This window comes from Fistularia commersonii, chromosome 13, assembly GCF_037954325.1.
Source record: "Fistularia commersonii isolate RoL2024-O1a breed Wild chromosome 13, RoL_Fcom_v1.0, whole genome shotgun sequence".
Lineage (NCBI taxonomy): Eukaryota > Metazoa > Chordata > Actinopteri > Syngnathiformes > Fistulariidae > Fistularia > Fistularia commersonii.
In genome coordinates, this window is record NC_141296.1 from 2,397,727 (window position 1) to 2,424,147 (window position 26,421).

Sequence of the window (26,421 nt, forward strand, 5' to 3'; positions counted from 1 at the left end):
AAGGGTAAAGCACATTTTATTGTCATTAGCTAAATTATTAAGAGCATCTGGATGGGAATGAATGAGATGTAATTCATGGGATTAGAGAGGTTTATAGGCTCAGGACGTACTTGAGAGTTAAAAACACGGGATTGGACGGAGAGTCGGGGCCTCACAAGAGCGGAGTACGTGCTAACGGCGGGAGCGTACCTATTAAAGTGAGCGGTGAGTGAACGGGAAACTGAAAAATGTCCGAAAACAAAAAGAAAACAAGGTCCGCAGCTGGAAAATGTTCTGGTCTGGTGTGGGTGTAAGTCAGCGATGCATCCCTGACACAGCAGACCACCACGACCTCTAACCAGAAACACACTCGGACAACCAGAAGAAGAGCGAAACTCGGAATCTCGGTCTGCAAAGCAGATGAATAATAAAAAAAAAAAAAAAAATCAAAAAAGGAGAGGCGGGGAGTTCGTTTCACCGTGACGAGGCGTGACGAAGAGCGTGCATTTTATCGGAACGGAAGAAAAGGGAAAAAAAACAAAGCGAGGAGGCTTGCAAAAACCTGACGGGACAGACCACATCACACACACACACACACACACATGTTTAGCGCACAGGAAGCTACGTTTCTGCAAATTTAGCCGTTGTTTCCAAAGCGAATATTTCAATCTCAGATAGGATTAAATCCGATCGTACATTAATAGGACGTTCACTAAATAACGTCACCGGAATAGCAGCGGGCCCCGATCCCCTTTTTCTTTGTTTTCTTTTTTTTTTTCCAACTCTCGAGAGGAGTTTTGTGACGTATGAGCGGGCAGCATGTTTTTTTGGCGAGCCGTGTGGGAAAAAAATGACCCCGGTGCATCTTTGTTGAAACAAACCTCCATTTTTATCACGGTCAAATCCCCCTGAGGGGAACCTTCTGGTGCCTCGGCAGTCAAAGAAACCCAGCGTGCATCGCTTTCAACACAAACTCTGTGAATATAAACCACCGTCTTGTAATTCCTCGCCGGCATCGAACGCCATGTCGCAAAATGATATGACTCGTTTGAGTCAAAAAATACAGAAATGGAATATAGAACAACGTAGCAAAATAAAACTGACGTGTTTTTTTTCCATTCATTTACATTAATTAGATTTTTTTCTTTTTTTTTTTTTTTCTTGTTACCTAAATAAACTAAAACCACTCATCTTGAATCCCGATGATTACACGCTTGGTGATACTGTATGTTTTTGTTTATTTTAAATGGTTATTTTGATTACCCATCAGTTGCTTTGTCAATGAATTGATTGGTTAAATCATCGGAAAATGGGGAGCGGATTATTATAAAAAAAACAACTTGATCTTTTGGCATTTCAGAGAGAATCGATTGATCTTCAATTAAAGGAAAAAAAATATTGTAAAATTTTATTTGCGCAAAAAATCCATTTCTTCATTAATCGCTCTTGCCAGTTAATAATTTTAAATGTTAAATTACATTTTAAAATTAACAAATTGCGGTGTTTGCCCTCATGTTCCTCGCATAATTGAAAATGGGGAAATGTATTTTCATTTTTTTAAAGTAAATTAAGCTCTCAAGTGTTTAACTCCCAATGTTGTTTATCTTTTTGGAGTGTTGGTAGATTTCAAATGATTATTTTGATTATCTAGTAGTTGCTCTCTCAATTAATTGATTATTTTAATGATTGGAAAATGATGAACATGTCAGTAAATTATTTAAAAAAACCTTGAGTCCTTGGAATTCCAATGAGAATCAACTGATTGATTGATTAAAATTTTATTTGCTCAAAAAAAGACAATATCAGCTTCCATTTACTTCATAAATTGCTCATGCATCAAATAAAATTGAATTAAAAAAAAATTTGAAATTGCAAAGCTTGCCTTGAAAACAGAAAATAGAGACATTTATTTTCATTTTGTAGAGTAACTCCTTGACATTTCAGTGAGACAATCGATCTTCAATTAAAAGGAAAAAAGGTCATATTGACTTCCATGACATTATTAGTCACTCAAGCCAGTCAATCATCTTAAACAGTAAATTAAATTTAAAAAAATACAAAATTGCAGGGGCTGCGCTTCTGTTCCTCGCACAATACTGGACGCAAAGCTAGAAAATAGAGAAATGTTTCCAAGGTAAAGTAAGTTCTCAGGCATGTCACCTCTAATGTTCTATATAAGAATATGCAAAAATACGAATTGCATCGTACGGGGAAACACCAGGCCGGACAATAAACGCTTTTTGAATCTTGAATCTGGAACACACTGAGTATAAGTAATGCACGATCTGGCCGGTGGGAGATAATCGACAAGATTCAAACCTCCAATCTAGTCATTTTAAGCGGCACAGCCGGGCAATGGGATGTTTGAATCCTGAATCCAAAAAAAAAGAAGCGCTGTAACACGAGCTGCTGCAAAAAGTGCAGCTCAAGTGCGCGGTAATCGGATTACCGTCGCGGGTAAAGACTTCTCCGGAAGCCTCAGACGGAGCGTCCGAGCACTTCCCCGCCGTTTGGGAAACCGGCTGCCGGTTCGCTTCCTTTCAAACGGACCCGTAAATAGCGTTTGTTGTGGGCCGGGGGGGCCGGGTGGGCTCGGGGAGGCGTCCGAGGGGCGCTCGGCTGAAAGAGCAGCCGAAGAAAGACGGCCTCAGATGTGGCCGGTGTTTGATTCCAGTGTAATGATCTAATTTTCTCAATTGGGGACTCAAATTGAGGGGCGGGAAGTTCAGCCGACTAGAAAACTAAGGCAGCTGTTGAGACTCAACACATGTCGAACGTCTGAGGGGGTAAAATTTGTCGTCTGTAATTAAGTGAGATTTTATTCTGCTTCTCTGGAAGGGCTCGCCGGGAGCGAAATTTTACAGAAAGCCGAGCAACAGCCCTGTTTTCTGCTCACGAAGAGACCGACTATCTAATATCGCGAGTAAACGTCGCAATCTTTTGTGTCAAACTCAAATGTGGCCCTGAGTTGGGTAAGCGATGACCTGTGGAGGACGACCAACACAGATGCAAGGAGAAAAGAGCAACGCTCTGCAGTCTGAGCGAGCAAAGACTCAACATTTTTTAAACAAATAAAGTAAAAACAGCTGAAAAGCCGTCTTTCGGATTCCAATACGTTTGGACACGTGTCAAACTCGAGGCCCGCGGGCCAAATGCGGCACGCCGAATTCATTTCTGCGGCCCGCAGGAACGTCTTAAAAGGTCTGATTGTCGTGAAATGAATAAGTCAAACTTGTGCATTGACGGTAAACTACATTTCCTAAAATTCAAGTCGAGCACGTTACCAGTGAAGTGATGGCCTCCTGCCACTAGACTGCAGTGTTTCCGCTTTCAACAAGCGGAGCTGAGAAATAAAAATGATCCCAAAATTTCCAGGAAGAGAAAAGTTTTTTTTTTTTTTTTTTTTTTTTTCAACACAAAAAATGTGTTTTAATCGTTACCTTGGTATTTTGAGCCTTGCAGACGGCGGGCTGGACAGATTTTTTTTTTATTTTTTTTTTTAACATAAATAGTGCACACAAATATACATATGTACAAATAAACATGGCAAGATAGAAGTGAATGTCAATGAAACAACCACGGATGAGGAAGCAAAGGACATAAGGACATTCGTTCTGTAAGTAATCAGAAGCTAATAGTGTTAACGGTTTGTGAGAAATATATAATGCTAGACGAAAAAGAAAGTAAAAGGAAATAATTAAATAAATAGATAGACAAGTAAAATTAAAAGGAAGAAAAAAAAAACTTGCAAAGGGAATATATCATGTAATTAAGTTGGTGGTTCACAGGGAATCTCAGACATCAAACTGTATATTTTTTGGTTTTTGGATTTTTCCATAAGTTTTAAGGATTTTTTTTTAAAAATTCAAAATCGTTTATGAAGAAAGTAAAATTTGGGGAACATTTTTGCATTCTGTTTTTGTGAATGAAGAACTTGGCCAGGCCTAAAATAACATTGACACATAGTTCATCTCTTTTGTTGCTTAAAAGTAAACCAAATGTTATGTCGTCTTTTGAGAAGGAAACTGGTGACGATGGAAAAGGAAGAGAAAAGTTGCTGCAGATGGAAGGATGTTTCAAAAAAGATGCGAAGGCCAGTACATGTTTGTGCTTCAAGGAGAAAAAGCGGTATGTCTTTTGTGTTATGATGCGAAGAGTACAATCTCGTATGCTAAGTACGCTAAAGTTAGCAAACCAGAAAAACAATTAAAAGCAGCGATATAGTTGATATTTGTGTATTTGTGCAGATAAATCTGCAAGGTTGTGTGAAGCCATTTATTTTAAAACTCTACATCTGTCACACACATCTGTTCTTAGCGGCTAACAATTATCGGTTGCACTTATTCTGTTATTCTGCACCTCACATTTGAGACAATTTAAACAAATTTAATGTCACCACTTGTGTTAGATGATAGTTTTCTTCATTCACTTAGTGAAGTGATAGTTTGATCATGGATTGATGGAGTTTCTTAACCCTCTTATTACGTTAAGGGTCAATTTGACCCATTTCACCCATTGACCCAACGGGTCAAATTGACCCTTAACATATTATGAGGGTTAAAATAAAAAGATTGCTCTCGTAACAGCACAACTAGTAAACTATGTTTTTCACATCTACGCAACATTTTGGAGTTCTGAAATTAGAGCTATTTAACATGAAGGAGCGGTTGCATTTATTTGACATAGCATTTAGCTACGTTTATAGCGTTGCTACACGTGGCCTTTTTAGGGCAACCATTATGGAGATAAGAATGAGTTTGACACCCGTGTTGCACATTCTTCTTCCATCGTCCGTCCTCCGCGCTCGCTGCACGCCGGACCCGCCTCCCGAGAAACCAGAGGACGCCCACTCACATTTCCAGTCCCCTCGGGTCTCGTACTCCCACCCACACCCACCAAAAACAAAAGAAATAGAAACAGATGACCGCAATTTAAAGGGCTTTAAATTCCACTTTTGTTCTCGCCGTCGGAGAAGCGTCCGACCGCTCCCACGGATTATCGCCGTTTGTAATATAAATAAGCGGAAATCTATCTATATAATTGAATGGGTCTGTTTTATGTTAGGTGTGCTTATCTGGTAAAAAGCACCTAAGCAGAGAGTCAGAGCTGAAAAGTTTGAGTACAAATGGGTAAAAGTCTCAGTTTCAAAACTACTATACAAGATAAAAGTGTTTCCTATGCTATAAGAGCAGAGCGGCAATTATTTCTAATTTCATTTTTATCGTGTAAATTGAACCAAATGAAAATTTCCACATTTCAATTTTTTGGCATTTCAACTTTAAAATCATTCATGATCACATAAATGTACTGACATTATTTTGTATGTAATCATCCAAAATTAAACAAAAGGAAAAAAATAAGGAGTTTGGACATTCAATATCAATTTAAAATACTTATTAAAATATTCAAAGAAAATAGTTTGGCGGGCCGGATGAAAAAGCAAAACGGGTTGGATGTGGCCTGCGGGATGTAAAATGAGTGAATTGAGAATTTTTAATCTAAATTCAACAATATTCTTCTATTAATTCCCACGCTGTCATGAAAAGTCTGAATACTGGCGTCTCCCAGGAATACGGGGAAAAAATGCAAATTTAAATGTTGAAAAAGCCCAAACTCGAGCTCCATGTCGTCAGAAATGCGTGAAAATTCCGTCATTGTTTAAAGTTGATAGTGAAAGTGTTACAGAAGTGACTGAAAATGAAACCGAAACCATTAATATTGAATCCTGATGATTACACGCTTTGTAAAATGTTGGTTTATTTAGATTTTTTTTCTTTAGGCATCGCAATTTATTGACTGGTTAAATAATCAGAAATAGGTGAGCATGTCAGCAAATTATTTTAATAAGAAATTTCAGTCCTTGGCATTCCAATGAGAATCAATTGATCTTTAATAAAAAAAATAAAAATAAAATAAAAAAAAAAAAGATTTTTAAATTTCATTTGCTCAAAAAAAAAAAAAAAAAATCGGCTTCCTTTACTTCATTAATCGTCGCTCATGCTGGTAAATATAAAAAAAATAGTAAATGATAGATGAAATTTTAAAATTAACAAATTGCAGAGGCTGCCGCCCTCTTGCTCAAAATATTAGAGACATTTATTTTCATTTTGCAAAGTAGAGTGAGCTCTTCAGTGCTTCACTTCTAATGTTCTGTTTCTTTTTGGGGAGATTTAAAATGATTATTTTGATCGCTTATTCTCTCGATTAATTGATTGGTAAAATGATCGCAAAATGACAAACATGTCAATAAATTATTAAAAATAAAATGTTAGTTCTTGGCATTCCGATGAGAATCCATCGATTGATTAAAATTTGATTTGCTCAAAAAAAAAAAAAGGACAATATTGGCTTCCATAGTTAATTAATCGCTAATGCCAGTTAATCGTTTAAAACATTAAATTAATTTTAAAAAATACAAATTGTTAAATTGCAAGTGTTGTCCTTCTTGACAACAAAAAATAGGTGAATTTATTTTCATTTTGTCAACTTCTACTGTTCCGTGTGGAAAACTTCTCAGCGTGACACATGGGAAAATGACACCTGCTCCGTATTTTCAGGCCGAATGCCTCCCTCCCCGAAAAAAAAGTCTGGTTTTAATTCCGATAAACAAAACATTTCCTCCTCGGGGTCGTCCTGTAGGAGTGGCTACGCTCTTCTGGCTGAAGATGAGCTGCAGCTGCCTGTCAGTGCCGGCTGGTGGGCGGACGAGGAAGGAGGAAGGAGGCCAGATGGACGCGGCGCCGAACAGGATGCCGTCCTGCGACGACTCGAAACGCTCCTCAATGAAGCTTTGTCTTACAAATATTTCACTGAGTGCGACGTTTAAGAAGCCGGGGGTCGATTAAGGGGACGCGATGCATCCCAAGTGAAAAAGTACGATGAATTACGAATCGACCGATGATAAACTACTTCGGTATAGTTGTGTGTTCGTTTCAAACGTTGCCACGGCGATCGCTCGCGGCGCACACGTGGGCCGACTCGGACGCCCCGGCATGTTTTTCTGCTCGGTCATAATGCGAAGCACATTTTCTCCGGGGGTTTCTGGCAGCCGGGAAACAGCTGATGACGAAGGATTAGGCCGCGGCACGGTGGAACGCAGCCCACTGGGCCGCGGCGTGGCGGATCTGCGAGCGCATACCAACGGCCTGACGCACGGCGATGGAAGAAAAAAAAAAATAATAAAAAAATCCCGAGTTACAAGTCATTGAATCCGAATTCATCGGCGGAAGTGAAAACGCGACAGCGACGCGGCGCCCGTCTTGTTTACATTAATAAAAGCGTCAGAAAAGGTTATCGGATGATGGACCCGCAGATGTTTCCCGGTGAAGCGGCGTCACGTTCAGGTGCGGAGCATATGGCGGGCGACGTGCGCGCCACGTGCGCGTCGGCCGTGAGTTAGCGCGCGTCGCTATAATGTAGCTCAGGTGCTAATAAGATAAGATAATAACAACTTTATTTATCCTGAAGGAAATTGTTGTGCCAGAGTTTCAAGTAAAACATAACAATAATAGATAATAGTAGGAAGGAGGGAGAATAAGACATACAATAAAATATAAAGTGTCAAATATGGCTATCAAGTGTTTTAAGGTCTTAAAAAGTACAAAGATTTGATAAATAAAATTAATAAAAGCTTTTTTCTTATTGAAAGGGGGTTCACACGAGTCGTCTCGGTGGATGTGCCGGTTCACCCAGGGAGACCAAAGAGCTGTATAAACAAGACCATAAAATGTATATATATGTGTGTGTGTGTGTGTGTGTGTGTGTGTGTGTGTGTGTGTGTGTGTGTGAGGGTCCCCCCCCACCACCACCCTGGGATACCTTGTCCGACGCATTCTCTCGGTGAGAAGATAAACACCGCAAAAGTTTTTACTCGCCCGTGCACGGAGATGCAACTGAACCATTGTGTTGATGTTTGAACAGGTTGTGCGCACCTTAAAACGCCCAAACAAGTGTGTGTGTGTGTGTGTGTGTGTGTGTGTGGCAGGCAAACACAATCAGAGCGACATTTCTGAAGTCAGAAACGAGGGAAAGCTGTCAAAAGATTTGTGCAAAGGAAGTGAGACGGCTTTTACCTTTCCGAGCGACGGTCACTTTCAGAAACTGGATTTCCAGCGGTGGAGGCGGAGGAGGCTTCTTCAGATGCTTGGACCCCTCAGATGTTCACCGTCCGAAGGGCCGCGAGGTTAATCTCTGCCGTCCCCGGGAGTCTGCGGGAGGATGTGCGTCTCCGAGCCCGGCTGTTTGGTTAGTCAAATCACAGCTCGGCGGGTGTTTCACCCCCCCTTCTCTCTCTGAAAGACCCTGCCCACCTCTAGCAAAGAGCGATGTGCACTGAGTGATCACACACACACACACACACACACACACACACACACACAGAGAGTCGCTCCTCTCCCTGACAGATTCTCACGGAGGACGGCGTCAACGAGCAGGAGAGGAGGGAAGGAAGGGGAAAGGAAAAAAAAAAAAAAGCAGGAGAGGGAATTCTTGCATTTGTTTCTGAATGAGGAAGAGAAACTGAAGGTGAAGCCGGACGGTTTCTGTTGGCAACTGGAGATCTGGACCACGTCGAGCCCTCTCCATAAAACAACAAACACAATAAAAAGAAAGAAAGAGAGAGAGAGAGGGAAAGGGAGGGATGGAAGGAGGGGGTCCAGGGGATGGAAAGCTTTTTGGCAGTTCTCTCGGCGTCCTGCTTTATAAACAAACACGGCAGTCTCGGCTTCTCAAGGAAAAGAACTTTGCTCGCATTCTGGTCTATAAATTTCCTCGCCTGCTCACAAACAAACCCGTCTTTTTAATTTCGGCTCGGAATCCGTACGCGGAAGCTGACAAAAGGTTTTTTTTTTGTTTTTTTTTTTCCTCCCCCCCCCTCCTGTTTTTCTTCTTAAAAAGAAGAGGAACGCACAAAAAAAAGGAGGAGGGGGTCCCAGACAGGGGCTTAATTGTGCGTTAGCCGTCCTTTTAATTGTGAGGACAAATTTAAACCCCCCGCTGGCATTAACTAAACAACCGGCGAGGCCTTCATCTGCAGACAAATATATATATTCCGAGGCCAACGCCACAAAGGACGGCCGCGGCGCGTATTTTATCCGTATAATTAACTCTCGTTTGCGATAAATCACTCCGTAGCCGGTCATCGACCCCCGTTTGTGCACGTCTGTGCCGCCCCGGCGTGCACGAGGACAGTCGGCGGGAAAGAATAGCGTTCGCTGAAAGTCTCCGACCAAATCCCAAATGACCGGCAGATAAGAGGCTCCCATAAACATCCTGCGGCAGCTGGAGGCTCCCAGAAAATCGTGTCCGCTGTGACATATCTGATGTTTTTTTTTGTTTTTTTTTTTCAAAAGATAAAAAATGAAGAGACATTCCAGTCGCTTTTTTTTTTTTTTTTTTTTTTTTCGCTTGTTATTATATACGATTTGACCGCAGCTCTTTGACGATGACGTTAGAGCCACTACGTCTTCATGTTTGACTGTCCAAATGTTTTGATAAAATTTCATTTTTCAGTGAAGGAAGAAGAGCTCCGCCCTGATTGGCCACCAACGATAATCTTTTTTATTTTATATTATTAATCATAGCTATACATTGGACTAATGCATTTTCAGCAGCATCATGGTTGCACTCAAAGGGACGCATGTAACCGTAACCACAACTAAATTTAATGCAAAATAAATGTAATGCAAAATAAATGCAACTACTCTTTAATGTTAAATGAATTTGAATTTAGTACTCATTCAAATCCAAAAATGCAGCATGTTTATTTGCATAGATGTAGAAAACATGTGAACTAGTTGCTCCGTTCCAAAGCTAGCTTTCTCTGCTGCAATGTTTTTGGACGCGGATTTCGTGAACACGTTCTGCCGCCATCGTAGTTTGGCTTTTAATTCTTGGACAATTTGTTGTTTTTCTGGAAGGCCAACTTTAGCATACTTAGCTCCGTGTTTGGTGTCAAAATGCCGAGGTAGATTGTACTTTTTGACAACCGACACAAAGAACATACCGCTTTTTCTACTTGAATCACAAACACGAATTCACCTTCATATTTCGTATTTCTCAATTCCGCTTGAAAAATCGCACAAATTGTGGGAAATGTAGTTTATGGTCAATGCACGCGTTCAGACAATCAGACCTTTTAAGTCGTTCTGCCGGGCCGCTTAAAATGACCTGGCGGGCCACATTTGGCCCGCGGGCCTTGAGTTTGACACATGTTGGCTAATGTGTTGGAATCTGACGGCCTTTCAAGTGTTTTTGCCATATTTGTCTAAAAAATGTTGAGTAATCACAGCCATCACTTGCAGCTTTGCTCTTTTCTCCTTTTATATGTGTTGGGAGTTCTCCACAGGTCATCGCTTAGCCAACTCAGAAATAATATTTTTGACCCACAAATACTTCTCATCACCCCCCTTTTTAAGCATCCGCCACGTCTGCGAGCGAGTCCAAAACCAGGGCAGGAAGCTGATGACTACCTGCAGGGTAATCACTCCAACATTAAGAGCGTAGATGTGTCAAACAAACTCCCAATGAAGTTGCTACGCTGTTAAATAAAAGCAGAAGACAGTGATTTGCAAATACGCCCCGAAGACAAGAAAACCTATAAAAGTTATTGCGCTTTTGCACAAATGTTCTCATTTTGAATTCGATGCCTGCAACACGATCCAAAAAAAAGCTGAGACGGAAGCGACAAAAAGACCGGGGAAGTTGAGGAACGCTTAAAAAACACCTGTTTGGAATATTCCACCGGTGAATTGGAAACAGGTGAGTGTCGTTATCGGGTGTGAGAGGAGAGTCCAGAAGCCTCGTTGTTCACAAGCAAGGATGAGGTGCGAGGAAATAATCCAAGAGCTTAAGAACATTTCTCACTGTGCAGTTGCAAGGAATTTAGGGATTTTGTCATCAATGATCTGTGATGTCGTCGAGAAATCTGTGTGTAGGCGGCAAGATCAACATCCAATGCTAGTGACTTTCCATCCCTCAGACGGTTCTGCTTTAAAATCACCACCAAAAACCATTGTTGGTTAATACGGTTTGTCACCGCAGCTACAAATACCAGTTAAAACTGTACCATGGAAAGAAAGCAAGACATCAACACCCAGAGAAGGTGAGTGGCTCAAGCTACCTTCTCTACAGGACTTGTACACCTCCAGGACCTGCAGGTGCTCATGCAATAGAATAGACCAGGGGTCGGCAACCCGAAACACCCAAAGAGCCATTTGGACCCGGTTTCCTCGGAAAAGAAAACACTGGGAGCCGAAATTACTTTTTGACGTCTAAAATTAAAGAAAAGATACCACTGTATATATTGCTTTTTATTACCTTTACACTTTGTATAAATAAGTGTGTGGTGTGTTGCTTCTGAAATTCACAAAGTATTACAGAGAAAATTAAATTTTATTCATGTAATGAAATCATTTTGAGCTTTGGGCTTTCAGAGCGTGTAGCGGAGCCTTGACCTGAATTTTAAAAATAAATCGGGGAAAAAAATCACCGTGTCAGTAAACAATAAAAAATAAATATTTGCAAAATATCTTCATAAATATTTATTTTACCTGGTTTATGGGACTTCTGCTCCTGAACTTCTGCGCACAGCATCTGCAAATCGGGACTTTACCGGCTGGCGGGTATACCGACTTCCACCAGTGTGATGTTGTTTTGAGCGGCGAAAAATAATAAATATAATTTTATTTAATATTTCAAGATCCCAATAATCTTCCAACTTAGAACTAAAAGTTAAAAAAATGAATTAACACAAATGAAATATACTTCAATTAAATATTTATAATTTATTTTCCCAAGCCGCTCGGAGCCGCAGTTTAAAGATGAAAGAGCGGGTCGCCGACCCCTGGAGTAGAACTTTGTTCATCCTGAAGGAAATTCTTTTTGCTTAAAGCCTCCAACATCACATCCTTTCAACCTGCTTTTCATTTGATTGCTGTCAGGTTTCCTTCTTGCAGAAAGGGGAGGGGTTAAAGTTTCATGGCCACAGGTAAGAAAGACCTTCTGAGGTCTTGGTCTGCGGCTGAAAGTGCTCTGGTAGGACTTTGACCAAGCAGCTTCTTCAGCATCCTCCCCTCAGACGCCTCCACCAACCGGTCCAACTCAACTCCCAAGAGCTTTTTGAGTCCGTTAGCAACTCCTTTGAGTCCGTTAGCAACTCCTTTGAGTCCGTTAGCAACTCCTTTGAGTCGGTTAGCAACTCCTTTGAGTCCGTTAGCAACTCCAGGAACTCCTTGGGTATGTTGCGGGTGGTTTCGTCCACTCAACAAACCTCTGAGATCTTCTGCAGGTGGCAGGACTTCCTGCAGAAGCTGAAGTCAGAGGTGTAGCGTGTGAACAGGAAAGGATCACCCCAAGATCCCGGGTGACCCCTCTCACCCAGGACACTCCCTCTGGCAGGAGGTTGCAGTCCATCAGGACCAAAACTAGCAGTCACAGAAACGGTTTCTTCCCATGGGACGCCACTGCTTTGCACAACTTTCCTTTTTGCAACACCAACCACAATCACCTCAATTTAATAACCGTTACATGTTAACTTTCAGTTTTCCCCTTCATGGGTCGCCACGGCGACTCCACCTTCTGCATCTCTGGATCCTCCTCGCACACCAACTAACTTCATATGACGTCTCACTACGTCCATAAATCTTCTCTTTGGTCCTCCTGTAGACCGTGGGTCGGTGCTTTGATTGCTGCGATGCGACTTTTGAAAAATGAGTATTTAAGATAAGAAACTTTGATTCCCATAAGGGGAATTCCTTTGTCACAGCGGTGTAACAGTTGTCAAAAATAATGAATACAGAGTGACAGAAGACATCCAGGAATAAATAGACACCAGGGAGAACAACACAAAGGAACAGCGAGGGTGAAAAATATACAAGCGGAACTAAATGACGTCATAAATAGTGACAAGAACGAGATAAACAAAAATAGGCAAAAATGTAATTTGGATTTTTATGGACAGTGAAATTCCTACATTGTTGTCAGCTGTTTAAGAATCTTAAATAGCTTGTGTTTGAAGCGGATTCAGCTGAATATGGCTTGAAAATGATTTACAAATCATTATATTCTGTTTTTCTTTAGGTTTTGCACGGCCTCCCGAAGTCACTGGAATGGGGGTTTGTATTATTGGCATTTGCTATTATTGGGTTGTTTGTTTTTTTTTTTTGCATTTGGGTCAATAATCAAACCATCTGGCGTAGCATGTGTGAGCTTTAAAATTGGATCCCTTTCAGATAGAAACAAAGATGCTGCATGTTGATGCACTATTGCATTTACGTTAAATAAATATTGATAACAGTAACATCATTTAAGCTGCAGTTCCAACTCAGACCAAAGTGAATTTTATGACCTTGAATTCTTAAGGGTTTTCTTTTCATTCTTTCGCCAAGTGTTTATTCGGTGCCTGTAATTTAATGTTTTTCCATTTTCTTTTTTTTTTTTTTTTTTTTAAACCAATGTTTTTTTTCCCCCCACTTGACTGGATGTTCTGGCTTTTGGCACTTCAGCCTCCATTAGCACGAGTCTTGTTTCAAGATACGGCTGATTGATGTTATAGAGGATAATAAGACTTCTCAGCAGGACACTAACATGAATCTTTTATGAACTTCTCCGGGATTTCCACACAGATGGACTCGCAGATAAGCATGACAGGGTTAATATCAGCAAAAAAGCTACGGCGCGTGACTTATAGTAGCTCGACCGCTCATTAAAAAGGAAAGAAAAAAGAAACTGCGTGATGAAAGTATTTGGAAACCGCAGTCGGTTTGTTCCAGTGCCGTGTTTTTCTGCTGCCATCATCTGGCCGGTGGTAAAACCTTCCGTCAGCGCGTTTGTTATGTCCAAACTTCATGATTTAACCTGGTTTGTTGCATCAACAGAATTAGGTTAAACGCTTTAAACCGACTTTTAAACAACGATGGGTTAAAATCAACCGACCTCGGTTTGGGACGAAGCATTTTGTAATAAGGGGAGTCGAATTGTTTTGAGAAATTGCATTAAAGTTTAAGCAACACTTGATTTTCCATCCAGTTAGGATAACTGGATAACTTTAGTTGTTTTTTAGCCTCCCAACAAATATTTTTTTTTAACCTTTTTGACTGTTTTCTCCAGTCCTGTTTTATTTGTGGGGTCAAAAATGTATACAGCGTGTCCTTCGCTCCCTGGCTACTTCGCGATTTGTAGCTCTTTAGCGGATTTTTGCGGTATTTTAAAAGAAAAAAAATGTGATTAAATAGCCATATTGTAGCCTAAGAAGAAAAAAATCTAAAAAAAAATATTGTAAAATTCAATTAAAATTCCTTTTATAAAATAAACAAAATACAAGCTCTCCTTTGCTAAACAAAGATGTTATCCAGCATTGTGAATAACATCGGCCTAAAGTAGACAGTTTATAAAACTATTTTCAGGCAAAAAAAAAAAGCAAAAAAATGTGTCTGAAGAAATATAACATCTGATTTTTGTGCATAAATAGTTTCTATTTACTTTACATTTAATGGGATTTTTAATTTACTCATTTTCTGTCTATTTTGTATTGTTTATTGTACATAACAATTATCCCAAAATGATTAGTGAACTGTATAAGAGCATGGGAAATGTAATAAAGTCGACGGTGTGTTGATAGCATTTTGCATAAAGGTTCGTAAATATATCTGAAAAAACTATAAAAAAAAAAAAAAAATCATTATTAGTTATTTTACTGGTGTTGCTATCATGTCCCATTTGTAAAAAAAGAAAAAAATAAATGTAGTTTTCCCACGTGTGATAAGTGAAAGCAGCTCGTGGCCGGCGATGAAACTCGAAAAAGCCAAAAGGTTTGACGAATCGGACGTGGACGATCGACGGGAAAATCAAGAAAAATCAAACTCTGTCCAACAAGGCATCGCTTTCAAATGTCGGCCGTGAAATCGCGCTTCGGCTGAATCGCATCCACTCGCTGCGAATGTAAATCTACAAATCCCACTTTCTCCCGCGGCCTCTCATCGCCTCCTCTGTGAAAGTCCCCCGACTATTTCCTCCATTTTTTTTTTCTCCTGTGTTTGTTTCTTCGAAGACAGAAGACCGACAAACCTCCCCTGCTACGTTGGAGCGGGTCTCAGGTAAGCCGTGACGTCATAATGGTACTTTTGAACTCTTTGGCAGTAAATCTATAAAGGTGTGTAGCGTTGCTTCTCGGGCAGCGCGGCCGTGATAAGCCTGGACCTTAGACTGAAACGGGAAAAGGGAGAGACTCCGGGAAACTCAAGACCAGGGGGGATTAACATGCGGCAGATTTAATTCGGCTGAGATTACGCCCGTCGGACTCCGTGATGTTCCCCAACTCACACACGGCCAGACACCCGGCGCAGACGCTCTCCCTCTGCGGTCAGTTCGTCCCGTCTCCGTATGACTTCACCTCCTACCATCAATACCCGGGAGTCGGCGACCCGACCACCACCACCAGCGCCTGGAATCCCGTCTACGCGCCTCGGGAGGAGTTTCCTTACGGCTTCCCGGGCTCGAGCCCCAACGCCGGCCAGGTCAGCTTCGCCTCGCCGGAGCTGAGCGGCACGCCCACCCCCGCCGCGGGGGCATCGTTCCCCTCCTACAACTGGGCTTCCGGTCAGGACGCCTTCTGCCCGAGCAAGAGGCACCACGAACCCATCAAGCCTTCGGTTTCAGGTGGGACTTCTTACCAGCTGACTGCATGTAGGTAAACAGGCTGCTTTGTACAGAGAGGTGCTTCAAGTAGCTGGGCTGGGGTGTCATTAAAATTTTTTTTTTTTTTTTTTTTTTAAATAAATAAATAAGAAAAAAATTAGCAATAATAATTAAATAAATGAATAAATAAATAAAAATACATAAGTAAATACATTTGTACATATGGTATTCCTACTGCCCACTAAGACCCGGAAACACGGAAATTATATGAATGGATCAAGAAATTAATTCTGAAAAATAATAATAATAATAATAATAATGCACTTTTCCACCAATTTTTTTCTTTCTGTCAGTGTTGTTAAAGTTGAAAAGCAAAAAAAATTGTTATGCAATTTTGAATCTTAAAAAAAAAATCCAGTTATTTGTAGGTATGTTTTACTCGCGCAATAGCGTTTACGCCACGACGCGTAATTTTCTCATTGATGATACGAAAACACGTCAAGATTCGAGATTTATTGTCGTTGTCCGGAAGGAAATGAAATTAGGTATGAAGCAACGACACAGCGTAGTTCGCTCCCTGAACACCCCTAAAAAAATAAAGAAGAAATAAAGAAAAAAAATGCACATTTCCACCAATTATTGTCTTTCTGTCAATGTTGTTAAAGTTGAAAAACAAAAAAATTGTTATGACCGGTTTTGCATTTTGAATCTGAAAAAAAAAACAGTTATTTGTCAGTATGATTGACTCATGTTTACACCACAACACGTAATTTTCTCATTGATGATACGAAAACACGTCAAGATTCGAGATTTATTGTCGTTGTCCGGAAGGAAATGAAATTAGGTGTGAAGCAACGACACAGCCTTAGTTCGCTCCCTGAACACCCCTAAATGAATAAAGAGGAAATAAAGAAGAAAAATAAAGAAAAAAAAATATGCACTTTTCCACCAATTATTGTCTTTCTGTCAATGTTGTTAAAGTTGAAAAACAAAAAAATTGCTTTGACCGGTTTTGCATTTTGAATCTAAAAACAAGCCGGTTATTTGTCAGTATTATTTACTCGCGTTTACGCCACAACACAAAATTTTCTCATTAACTATACGAAAACACATCAAGATTCAAGATCAAGATTCGAGATTTATTGTCGTTGTCCGGAAGGAAATGAAATTATTAATGAAGCAACAACACAGTGTAGTTCGATCCCTGAACATCCCTAAATAAATAAAGAAGAAATAAAGAAAAAAATGCACTTTTCCACCAATTATTGTCTTTCCGTCAGCGTTGTTAAAGTTGAGAAACAAAAAAAATTTTATGACCAGTTTTGCATTTTGAATCTAAAAAAATCCAGTTATTTGTAGGTATGATTTACTCATGCAATAGCGTTTACGCCACAACACGTAATTTTCTCATTGATGATACGAAAACACGTCAAGATTCAAGATTTATTGTCGTTGTCCGGAAGGAAATGAAATTATTAATGAAGCAACAACACAGCGTAGTTCGATCCCTGAACACCCCTAAATAAATAAACAAGACATAAAGAAGCCGCAAATAAACAACCCCAGTATAAATATTTATTTTTCTGATAGTTTTAAAAAATTTCAAACGTACCGTTATTGGTACCACTCATGTTCTGTTTTTTTTTTTTTCCAATAAAAATGTATTATTATTTTTATTACTTTTTTTTTTTTTTTTTTTTTTTTTTTTTTAAATTTCCACATATTACTATTATTGCAAAAACTGAAACTTTCTTTCACTCACACGTGATAAACAAACGCACATGACGGATAGGCTAAAGCGCGTTATCACAGACAGCGACATATTTGAACATGCCACAGACTGAAGTCTTTGCACACATCCATCAAGTCCGTTGCCTCTCCCTTCCTGCAAGCATGCATGGGATGTCAATGGAAAGCTAACAGTGGAGCCGGCGGAGTCTGCAAAGGCGCTGCTTCCCCGCCTTCTCCGTCCACCACGCGAGAACCAAGGAAAGCCCGCATGATTGGGCGGGCCCGAATCCGAAGGCCGAGCGTACGTGTCGGCGTCTCCGTCGCCGCGTCTCCATCGCCGTCGTCGTCGAATGTGTCCGAATCTCAGATCGATACTTGGCTCAACCTCTCCCACATGTGTGCGTGGAAGTGTGTCAATGAATAGCTGCCTGTGTAAATACCTATGTAAACACCGCTCACGGCGATAAGGAAGACCACTGTTGCAATGCAAAGGGGAGTTAGTTAGCGTGATAACTAAAGCTGATGAGGCTTTAAGTGGTGTCTGAACTTGGATGTGGCACCAGACGTTTTGGAAAGGAGTCGCCTGGTGCGCCGTGACTCACCGCCCGTGACCTGTGGACGACATTATCGCGACCGTATTTACCGGCAGGAGCGAGGACCGGGTACGCGGAAAAAAAAAAAAAAAAAAAAAAAAAAAAAAAAGTCAAGACGATAAATCTTGTTTCTTCATCCGGGCTTGTTTTTGTGTGAAATAGGAGGGAAAACCCGCACCAAAGACAAATACAGGGTGGTGTACACCGACCACCAGAGGCAGGAGCTGGAGAACGAGTTTCAGTGCAACCGCTACATCACCATACGGCGCAAGACGGAGCTCTCCATGGAGCTGAGCCTCTCGGAGAGACAGGTGAGGGCAGAGGGAGGGATTTTCATCAAGCCGGCAGCAAAAAGGACTTTTACCCTTGTTGTTGTGTGTGAGAGCCTATTTTCCATCCAGAGCTTGAGCGACACATGAAAAGCAGATTAATCAATGCAAGGGTAGGCATTATTTTCCCTGGCGGGACACATTTCTTGTTTAATTTTTATGCGCGGGCCAACTTGGAATAAAATGAAAAATTGCGATTTAAATATTTTAAATTTTTTGGGCATTTTTTTCAATTTGAAAATCATTATTTTCCCTGGTGGGACACATTTCTCGTTTAATTTTTATGCGCGGGCCAACTTGGAGTAAAATGAAAAATTGCGATTTAAATATTTCAAATTTTGGGGGGATTTTTTTCAATTTGAAAATCATTATTTTCCCTGGCGGGACACATTTCTCGTTTAATTTTCATGCGCGGGCCAACTTGGAATAAAATGAAAAATTGTGATTTAAATATTTCAAATTTTTTGGGCATTTTTTTCAATTTGAAAATCATTATTTTCCCTGGCGGGACACATTTCTCGTTTAATTTTTATGCGCGGGCCAACTTGGAATAAAATGAAAAATTGCGATATAAATATTTCAAATTTTAGGGGCATTTTTTTCAATTTGAAAATCATTTGTTATCATATAAATGTACCGATTTTGTATGTAATCATCCATACAAAATTAAAATAAAGGGAAAGTGTCTAAATTCTATATTGATTAAAAATACTTGGCGAAATATACGAAAATAGTTTGGCGGGCCGGATGTGGCCGAGTCCGTGTTAGAAGAACATCCTTATTTAGAAAATGAAACTAGATCTTTGTCAAAAAAAAAAAAAAAACAGGAAAGATAAGTGCACTTCGACTATCTTTATTAGTTTAATCCTTATCTTGATAAAACAGTCATCACGCTGTGTATGTGTGTGTGTGTGTGTGTGTGTGTGTGTGTTGCAGGTAAAAATCTGGTTTCAGAACAGACGCGCCAAAGAGCGGAAGATAAACAGAAAGAAGCTGCAACACTGTCAGCAGCCGTCCACGTCGACGCCGGCGCTGCTGGCCGCATCCACCGACGCCCTCAACGCAACCAGCGACGCCATTTCGGATGAATATTAGAATGCTAGGTGCTTTTTTTTTTTTTTTCTTCATTGCACAAAAAAAAAAAAAAAAAAAAAAAAATCACCTCCCGCCTTCAAACAGTGACACGCAAGCACGACATTTGTTTGTCTCAAATAGACATCGTCTAATTTTACCGGAATCTCCTAAAGTAGCCGTTTTCAGTCGCGGTGGAGGATGTGCCTCTTTCTTTATGACGCTGCTGTTTGGTGTTTTGCTCATGAAAATAAGATGGAATCTGTTTGGCTCGCTGGGCAAAACAGAAGAGGAAGCGTCCTCCCGCGGGTGAAGCCTTTCTTACTTCATCATGCCATGAAGTTGTACAACTTATACGATCTTATTTCCGTTTGGTATTTGCTACGAAGTGTGATAAATGGTAGCCGACTCAGCAGAAAGTTGTCAGACTCGAAGAAGAAAAGGCCCGAACGGTTTTATTTTTATGTCTGACGGGAAATAAAGAGAATGTGTCGATTTTCCCACTGTTTAATGAAAAAAATCCAGTTTTCGAAAAGTGAAAAGCTCCCGCGGACGGGCGTTCATCGTATCGACCGATAGAATGGAGTCCGAGATGAAATTTGGATCATTATTTTGTTATTTTTATCATCCGCCGGACTTCTTTTGTACATTTCACACCGACAGACTGAACTTCAGATCGCACTTGATGTTGTAATTCCATGTACGTGTTCAAAGACTCGGCCAATAAATCAAATTCCTCCGGGATGTCGTGTTTCAAATTAGAAAACGCATCGTGCAGGATCGGCTGATATTAGCATCGACGTTCCCCTCGTGTCTGCGCTGGTTTCCCCCCAAAAACCCCAAACTCTCCCCAAAAAAGGGAAACAAAGATACGTGTCTGAATTTGCGTGTCATTCTTGCACAGGTGCCATGCTAATCTTACCATGCTAACACGCAGGGGGTTCACAGGTGCGGTTGTTTGTCTCGATATGACCCGTCAAGGCGATGGAACCCCAACTTTCGCTCAATAAAAGTTGGGGATAGGCTACCGTCCGCCCCCGAGTTGCAGGATAGGTCGCCTATGTAGCTGTAGCTTCCGAACCGGTGACTCCTCACTTCCATGTGGTTGCCGCTGGAAACCTTCAAGACCATCGGTTGGTCTGACCAAGCAGCTCATCCGCAAGGTCGAAGATAAAATTCAATTTGGACTCCCGGGCAGGACCACCCTCCTGGGTTATCGAAAGCATGACCCCGCAGGCAGTGTTGAGCGAAGCCGTCACTTCCCCGGGAAGTGAAACAGAAAATCTATCTCCCAAACGCGGGTAAACGTTGGAAGTAGCTACGACTCTTGAGGTGTTTGACGCTTCTTTGAGAAGCCGCTATGGCCACCACTCAGATCCCCCTTACCAGGAAAACTACGGCCCGCGGGCCATTTAGGGCCGGTTGGGCTTTTTAATCCGGCCTGCCGAACTTGAAATTTTATAGCATCAAACTTTCTTTTCTCTGAAATGCCCGCGTTCTGCATACACTTTAACATTTGTTGGAGTGTGGTGGGTTACTCTTTATGTCTCTTTATGTCTCTTTACCGCTTTGCCCTTTGAATCGTTCCGTAAAAATGAGCGGAAAAGTGGACAGCGTGTTTAATAAAGACCTGACAACAAAACATTTGGTCACCGAAGTCCGATACACGGCGAGAAACTGTAACGGTTTTTAAAGGATATACCATCAGCCGTCACTTTGCTACAAAGCAAAGCTAACTAGCTAACTATGCTGGTGAGCGATCAATAGAAGAACCGGCAGCTCAGAGACTGACAGGTAATTTACGACAAACTGCAATCGAAGAGTCGAGTACAGAAGCAACACAGAAGGTCGAACCGAAATTTTTGTTTTGACCTACAAACGACACCAATTTAACCAAAAAAGAAATCCTCGGCTCCCTCCTGAGAATAGCCGCAACGAAGCTAACTCTTAAAAGACATTAATGCACTGGAAAAAAATCACCAAATCCTTTTACGCATTGGCGTGGGGTCTCGTGTTTACATTCGGACACTGGTGGACCCTTTATGGGATAAAGCGCCTGCGTCACCATAACGTACCGCGATGGCACCGGGTGGCTGAGCTAATGCGTGGGCGAGTTAGCAACCGCTACTGATGTGAGTCAATACTTCCTCGTCGGGTGTTAAACGCAGATAAAACAATCTTGGCGTCATCGCATTTTTGTTTACAGGAGGAAACATAAGAAGATCCGTCCTCTTCGATTGTCTTTTTTAATTTGTTTTCAAAGCGGCAAATAGCTAATAACAATAAAGGGAAGAATTTAGCCAGAATTTAACTGTACATCGGTTCATTCAGTCATTATCTGCACCGCTAGTTTTGCACAGAGATCATGATGAATCCAAGGAGAATCTTGCTGTGAAGTGGAAGGGAAGCCCAATATCCCACATAGTCACATATTTGGTCCCAGTTGCATAAGTTAAACCACACTTGGGGGGGCGGTGGAGAAAAGAAGGAAGTGACACTCTGCTAGCTTAAAATTAGAGCGTGAATTTCACAGGAAACTGAAGGAGGTGTTTGGAGAAAAAAAAAAAAATGATGACAAAGGGTCATCATGGCAGTTATTCACATATTACAAACAAACGGTTTGCTTTTTAAAACTGAAAAATACCCGAACGCGCACAAAATATGATACAGAATGAATACCTTTTTGAGGGAATAATCTGATTTAGAAAATAGAATAAAATGTGCATTTATTTGTCTCACAATGGAGGGGAAAAATAGCATTAAACTACTTCCTGAAAATTCAATTGTTCTATTTGATTGTTCAGGGCTGGTTTTGATTTGAGAATGTCATTCACACTTGTCACAACTGTGTGTGTGTGTGTGTGTGTGTGTGTGTGTGTGTGTGTGTGTGAGGATGTGGTGAGATTCACAACGAAAATAACACGTCTCGTTTGTAACAGAAGGGAAATCATCAAATTCACACTTGAGATACCAGCAAAACATACAGAACTTTTTCATAACTTGTTTTTTTAGTCCAACACATATTTGAATTTTATTTTTTTTATTCCTACAAAGCCGAAGATCCCGTCAGCACTTTTTTTATTTTTTGTCGCAATGAGCAATCAATTCTCACAAATTTCAAAACGGCAAAGTTCCAGTCAGAAATTGCAAGAATTTACGGCATCATGAACTTGAGACGGTGAACCAAAATCACATTTTTTAAAGCTATAAAATGTTAAATCAGATCTTTTTTTTATCTTATTTTCTCGCTTCTTTATCGAACCAAAGAGACCGTTGGATTGGACGGTGAAAGGAGACGGGTTCATCCGAGAACTTTTATTGTAACGTCTTCGCGGCGTCAATGATTTACAGACGACGGTGTTCTTTAAGGACACGGCAACCCTTCGCCGACGATAAAGTTGCTTTATGGCCCGACGTGAATCAGCTGATTTGCGGTCACCCTTCGACCCCGACGGTATCAAAACGATTCGGTCATGTAACTTTCGGCCCGTTTCGATGTTTCATTTCATATTTCGAAAATTTGTTTTTCCCATAAAGACAAAGACGGCCCAGGTTTTCGATCATTGGTAACAGCTGGATGGATCGGCGGTACGCTAAAACGCGCACCCCTTTGGGAAAAGACAAGACGATTCCTGAATCTACCTCTATCTCTATCGAGGGCAGCAGGTGACTTTCTGCCAGCAAAGATGGACGGTGGGTTCATTAGACGGGCAGGGAAAGGTTTAATCACAATAAATCAGTTCTTTGAAGGGAGAACTCTGAGGGCTTTTTCACAACTTAAGGCAAAATACAACATTGACTCTAAGGATTTACTTAGATATTTTCAAATTCGACATTATTTGATGACACACAAAGAATGGGACAATATTAAAGAAGCTTCAACTAATTTTGAACAATATTGGACTGAGATAGTTGAGAACAAAATGAACATTAAAGATACAATATCAGATATGTATGGCAGGATGCGTATGGACACTTTAGTGGACACACTGGATGTGAAAGCTAAATGGAATCTAATGCCGTGATTGCTGATGGAGAATGGGAGAGTTCTTGGTTGCCCTGGCAACAATGTTTAAGCAGCCCAACATGGAGGGAGTTGAGCTGGAAGTTAAGAATAAGGTATTTTAAAACTCCCTTGATAATAGCTTCTTATGATAATAACTGTTCTCCCCTGTGTTGGAGGGGCTGTGGCATAATTTTTTGGGACTGCCCTAAACTGATGAAATTCTGGGAAGAGGTAAAAAAAAACAAATAAGTGAGATTTTAAAATTAAACAGACCAATTGATCCACAGCAATTTATTATGGGTACAGCATCAACAAGCCATTTAAGGAAAAACCAGGTGTTTTCGCTTAGAGTTCTTCTATTAATTGCACATAAATGATGACAGTAAACTGGCTCAAACCCCATCCATTAAAAAATATTTGGAGAGTTGAAGATATTATCTCTATTTGACTGAGTTAGATGTTTTTGTTTTTTTTTGTTTTTTTTTATTTTCCGCTTGCTAGTGAGGAAATAAGTGACCTATAAAGAATATTGCATAATGTGTATCTTGTTATGAGGTTTTGTAAGAATGTGTGTGACTCTGTTAAGGAACCCGTTCTAGTAAATGTTCAAAAAAAAAAAACCCGCACCCCGATGTCACAATAAACAGAAATACACGACAAAAACCATTTCGCCGATGTTTTATCAAAAAGATTAGAGTGTTGAATCCGACGGCGTTGTTTTCATCTCTTTTGCTTTGCGATTTAAAATAAAAATGAACAGACTTGTGTGTGCACTTCTGTGACAGACCTTCAGAAATCCTGACAAATACGTGCATCAGTTTCTTCTACTGATCTGGGCGTAGACGCAGTCGTCGCCCGATGGTTTGACATTCGTTGCAGGACACGCAGACACCACGACCTGGCAGTACTCCACCATCATCTCCGACGTCCGACGCCGCTGCGCCACGCTGACGTTAGCGTAATCTAATTCCTCATCGTTCTCTCGCGCAGGACAGGAATCGCCAGCTCAAGTGAAAAAAAAAAAAGGACAACAAAAAGCACATTTTACGACCGTCTCTTCCTTCAAGGGGTGTGATTTTCGCTTTTTTTTTTTTTTTTTTTTTTTGGTACCTCTCTTTTTAGCGCCTCGCTTTTTGAAACTAGCGAAGACGACTACCGCGATGACCAACATCGCTATCGCCAGCACCGCTAAGACGGCCCCCACGGAGTAAAGGGTAACCACGTTCTTCACGCCTCTTTCACCCGCAGCTTGAAAAACAAACAGAAGCCAAGATCTTTACAGGAACCGCTGCAGTTTTGTCAAAATCGCATTGCGACCAACGCTCACTCGTGGCGGCCTCCTTGCTGGTTTCGGTCGTCGGCCGGACGCAGAGGGTGTTGTTGATTTCAGGCGCCCATTGTTGTATAAGTGTCCCGTTTGATGAGGTACAGTTAAGAAATATGTAGCCTAATATAAAAACAACCAATTAGCCACGATTGTAATTCATTCGGCATCAAATTCGACGGCTCGTCTCACCGCAGGTTGATATCCGGATCGTTTCCGACAAGTTTTCGATTTCGTTCCTGACGCTGCAGACCAGCTCTCCGGCGACATTTTGCCTCAAAGTGAGGTTGTTGCTTTTGTCGTTTTTCGAGAGGAGCTCCTTTTCGGTCAGGTTTTTCCCGTCGAGGGTCCAAACGTAGTGAAGTTTCCCGCTGCGACGCAAGGAAAATCTATTCTCAGCGACGCAAGACACCGTCGTCTCTCCCATGGATTGACACCAAGACGTCAACTTGACACCTGACACAGGAGCTATGGAGAAACAATATTATTACTTTTTTAGCGACACTTCTGCGCACCCCATCGTTTCAAATGGATTATGATTCAAGTTGTTAGCGTTACAAAAATGTATGCAGGCTTGATTCCAACCCTTTGCAACCAAAATCCATGTGAACTTATCTTGGGATTCTAGATCGATAGCAGCAAAATCACCTAAAACGGACAATCGGAGAGTTTGTGGACTCAGTCCCAAACCACTGGCGTCAGTCCTTTCCAGCTGGAATATATCATCATCGGTCCAAGTCAGGTTAGTTATTCGAAGTGTTCCAGTATGGTTGTCAAAGCAATATCTGGATTGAAGATTATCAGCAGTTCCGTTTCTCACGACAAATATTATCGTTTTATTTTTTTTCAGACTATATCTAATCGTGGCTGAGATGTTGTTCATCAGCTGAATGTTCACCGCTCCTCCCAGAGAGCCGAAACACTGAGCTCCGTCGGCTCTGCCATCACAGCGAGAATCCAGACCTGGAAACATCAGTATTTTCATTAATCAAGAAAAATGACATCCAATTATTCCAATTTATTTTAGGTATTTAATCCAATGCTGCTTTCCTACTAACAACGTATTGTTCATTTCATGCTGCCCTTTATTTACGACAGAAAACGAGACCGAAAATTAGCGAGACATCCTGTCAACATTTGGACTAAAGTTCACTAGAAGACAGAAAATTGAGAAAGAGAATTAAAAAAAAAAAAAAAAAAGAGAAAAATCACAGGAAATGGAAAAAAAAATACACACATTTACCAACTTTTTTTTTTTTTTGAAGAAAGTGAACATTTTGAAATCAAGTTGTAAATGGAAGTACAATAGCTTACATTAAATTATTAAATTAAATTTAATTAATTAAAGTAAAAAATTAGCATCTTCCTAATAGACATATCTAATATATCGATGTACCGTTTAACAGATCTGGAAAACCCTGAAGTTTAGATATTTCTACCGGCGGTATGTTTTCATTTAAAAAAACGCTGAACGATTCCGACAGTGTTTTTCAAAAGATGGAGAGAAAAAAATGTAATTTTCTGATTCTTTACAGTAGCGTTAACATCTCACTTGGATGAAACGGTGAAGAAACTCACCCTGAGAAGCTCCGATCAGCGCTACCAGCAGCAGCAGTCCCAGCACCAAGCACGCTTCCATGCGTCTGCAAAACTGCTCGGCGGCTCGAGCGACCAATTGTTTTTCCAAATCTGAGCAGTTGCAGGACAGGTTTGTCTGTTCTCACTTCTCTTTTCACTCGAGCGTTTAATACCGAA

At 40.8% G+C, this 26,421-nt stretch overlaps 3 protein-coding genes across 4 annotated transcripts in view; 1 reads left to right on the forward strand and 2 right to left on the reverse strand.

Annotated features, from left to right (window-relative positions):
- Positions 1 to 8,199, reverse strand: part of pdgfrb (platelet-derived growth factor receptor, beta polypeptide) — a 37,642-nt gene extending 29,443 nt beyond the window's left edge. The window contains exon 1 of one of the 2 annotated variants that reach the window (XM_086158705.1): positions 8,052 to 8,141. The gene's annotated coding sequence lies outside the window, so the exon portion shown is untranslated. Of the gene's footprint in view, positions 1 to 8,051 lie in introns of both variants that reach the window. The other variant, XM_086158704.1, reaches the window with a different exon arrangement.
- A 6,941-nt stretch (positions 8,200 to 15,140) lies between these two features.
- Positions 15,141 to 20,201, forward strand: LOC147227529 (homeobox protein CHOX-CAD-like). The gene is made up of 3 exons (XM_086158713.1): positions 15,141 to 15,633; positions 18,099 to 18,247; positions 19,202 to 20,201. The coding sequence occupies exons 1-3, from the start codon at positions 15,282 to 15,284 to the stop codon at positions 19,358 to 19,360; spliced, it is 660 nt and encodes a 219-aa protein (XP_086014839.1). The 5' UTR covers positions 15,141 to 15,281; the 3' UTR covers positions 19,361 to 20,201.
- Positions 20,202 to 23,617: 3,416 nt separating this feature from the next.
- On the reverse strand, positions 23,618 to 26,421 carry LOC147227530 (uncharacterized). Its single transcript, XM_086158715.1, has 6 exons — positions 26,245 to 26,421; positions 25,315 to 25,629; positions 24,859 to 25,134; positions 24,670 to 24,789; positions 24,453 to 24,590; positions 23,618 to 24,347 (listed from the first exon to the last, which is right to left on the reverse strand). The coding sequence occupies exons 1-6, from the start codon at positions 26,303 to 26,305 to the stop codon at positions 24,157 to 24,159; spliced, it is 1,101 nt and encodes a 366-aa protein (XP_086014841.1). The 5' UTR covers positions 26,306 to 26,421; the 3' UTR covers positions 23,618 to 24,156.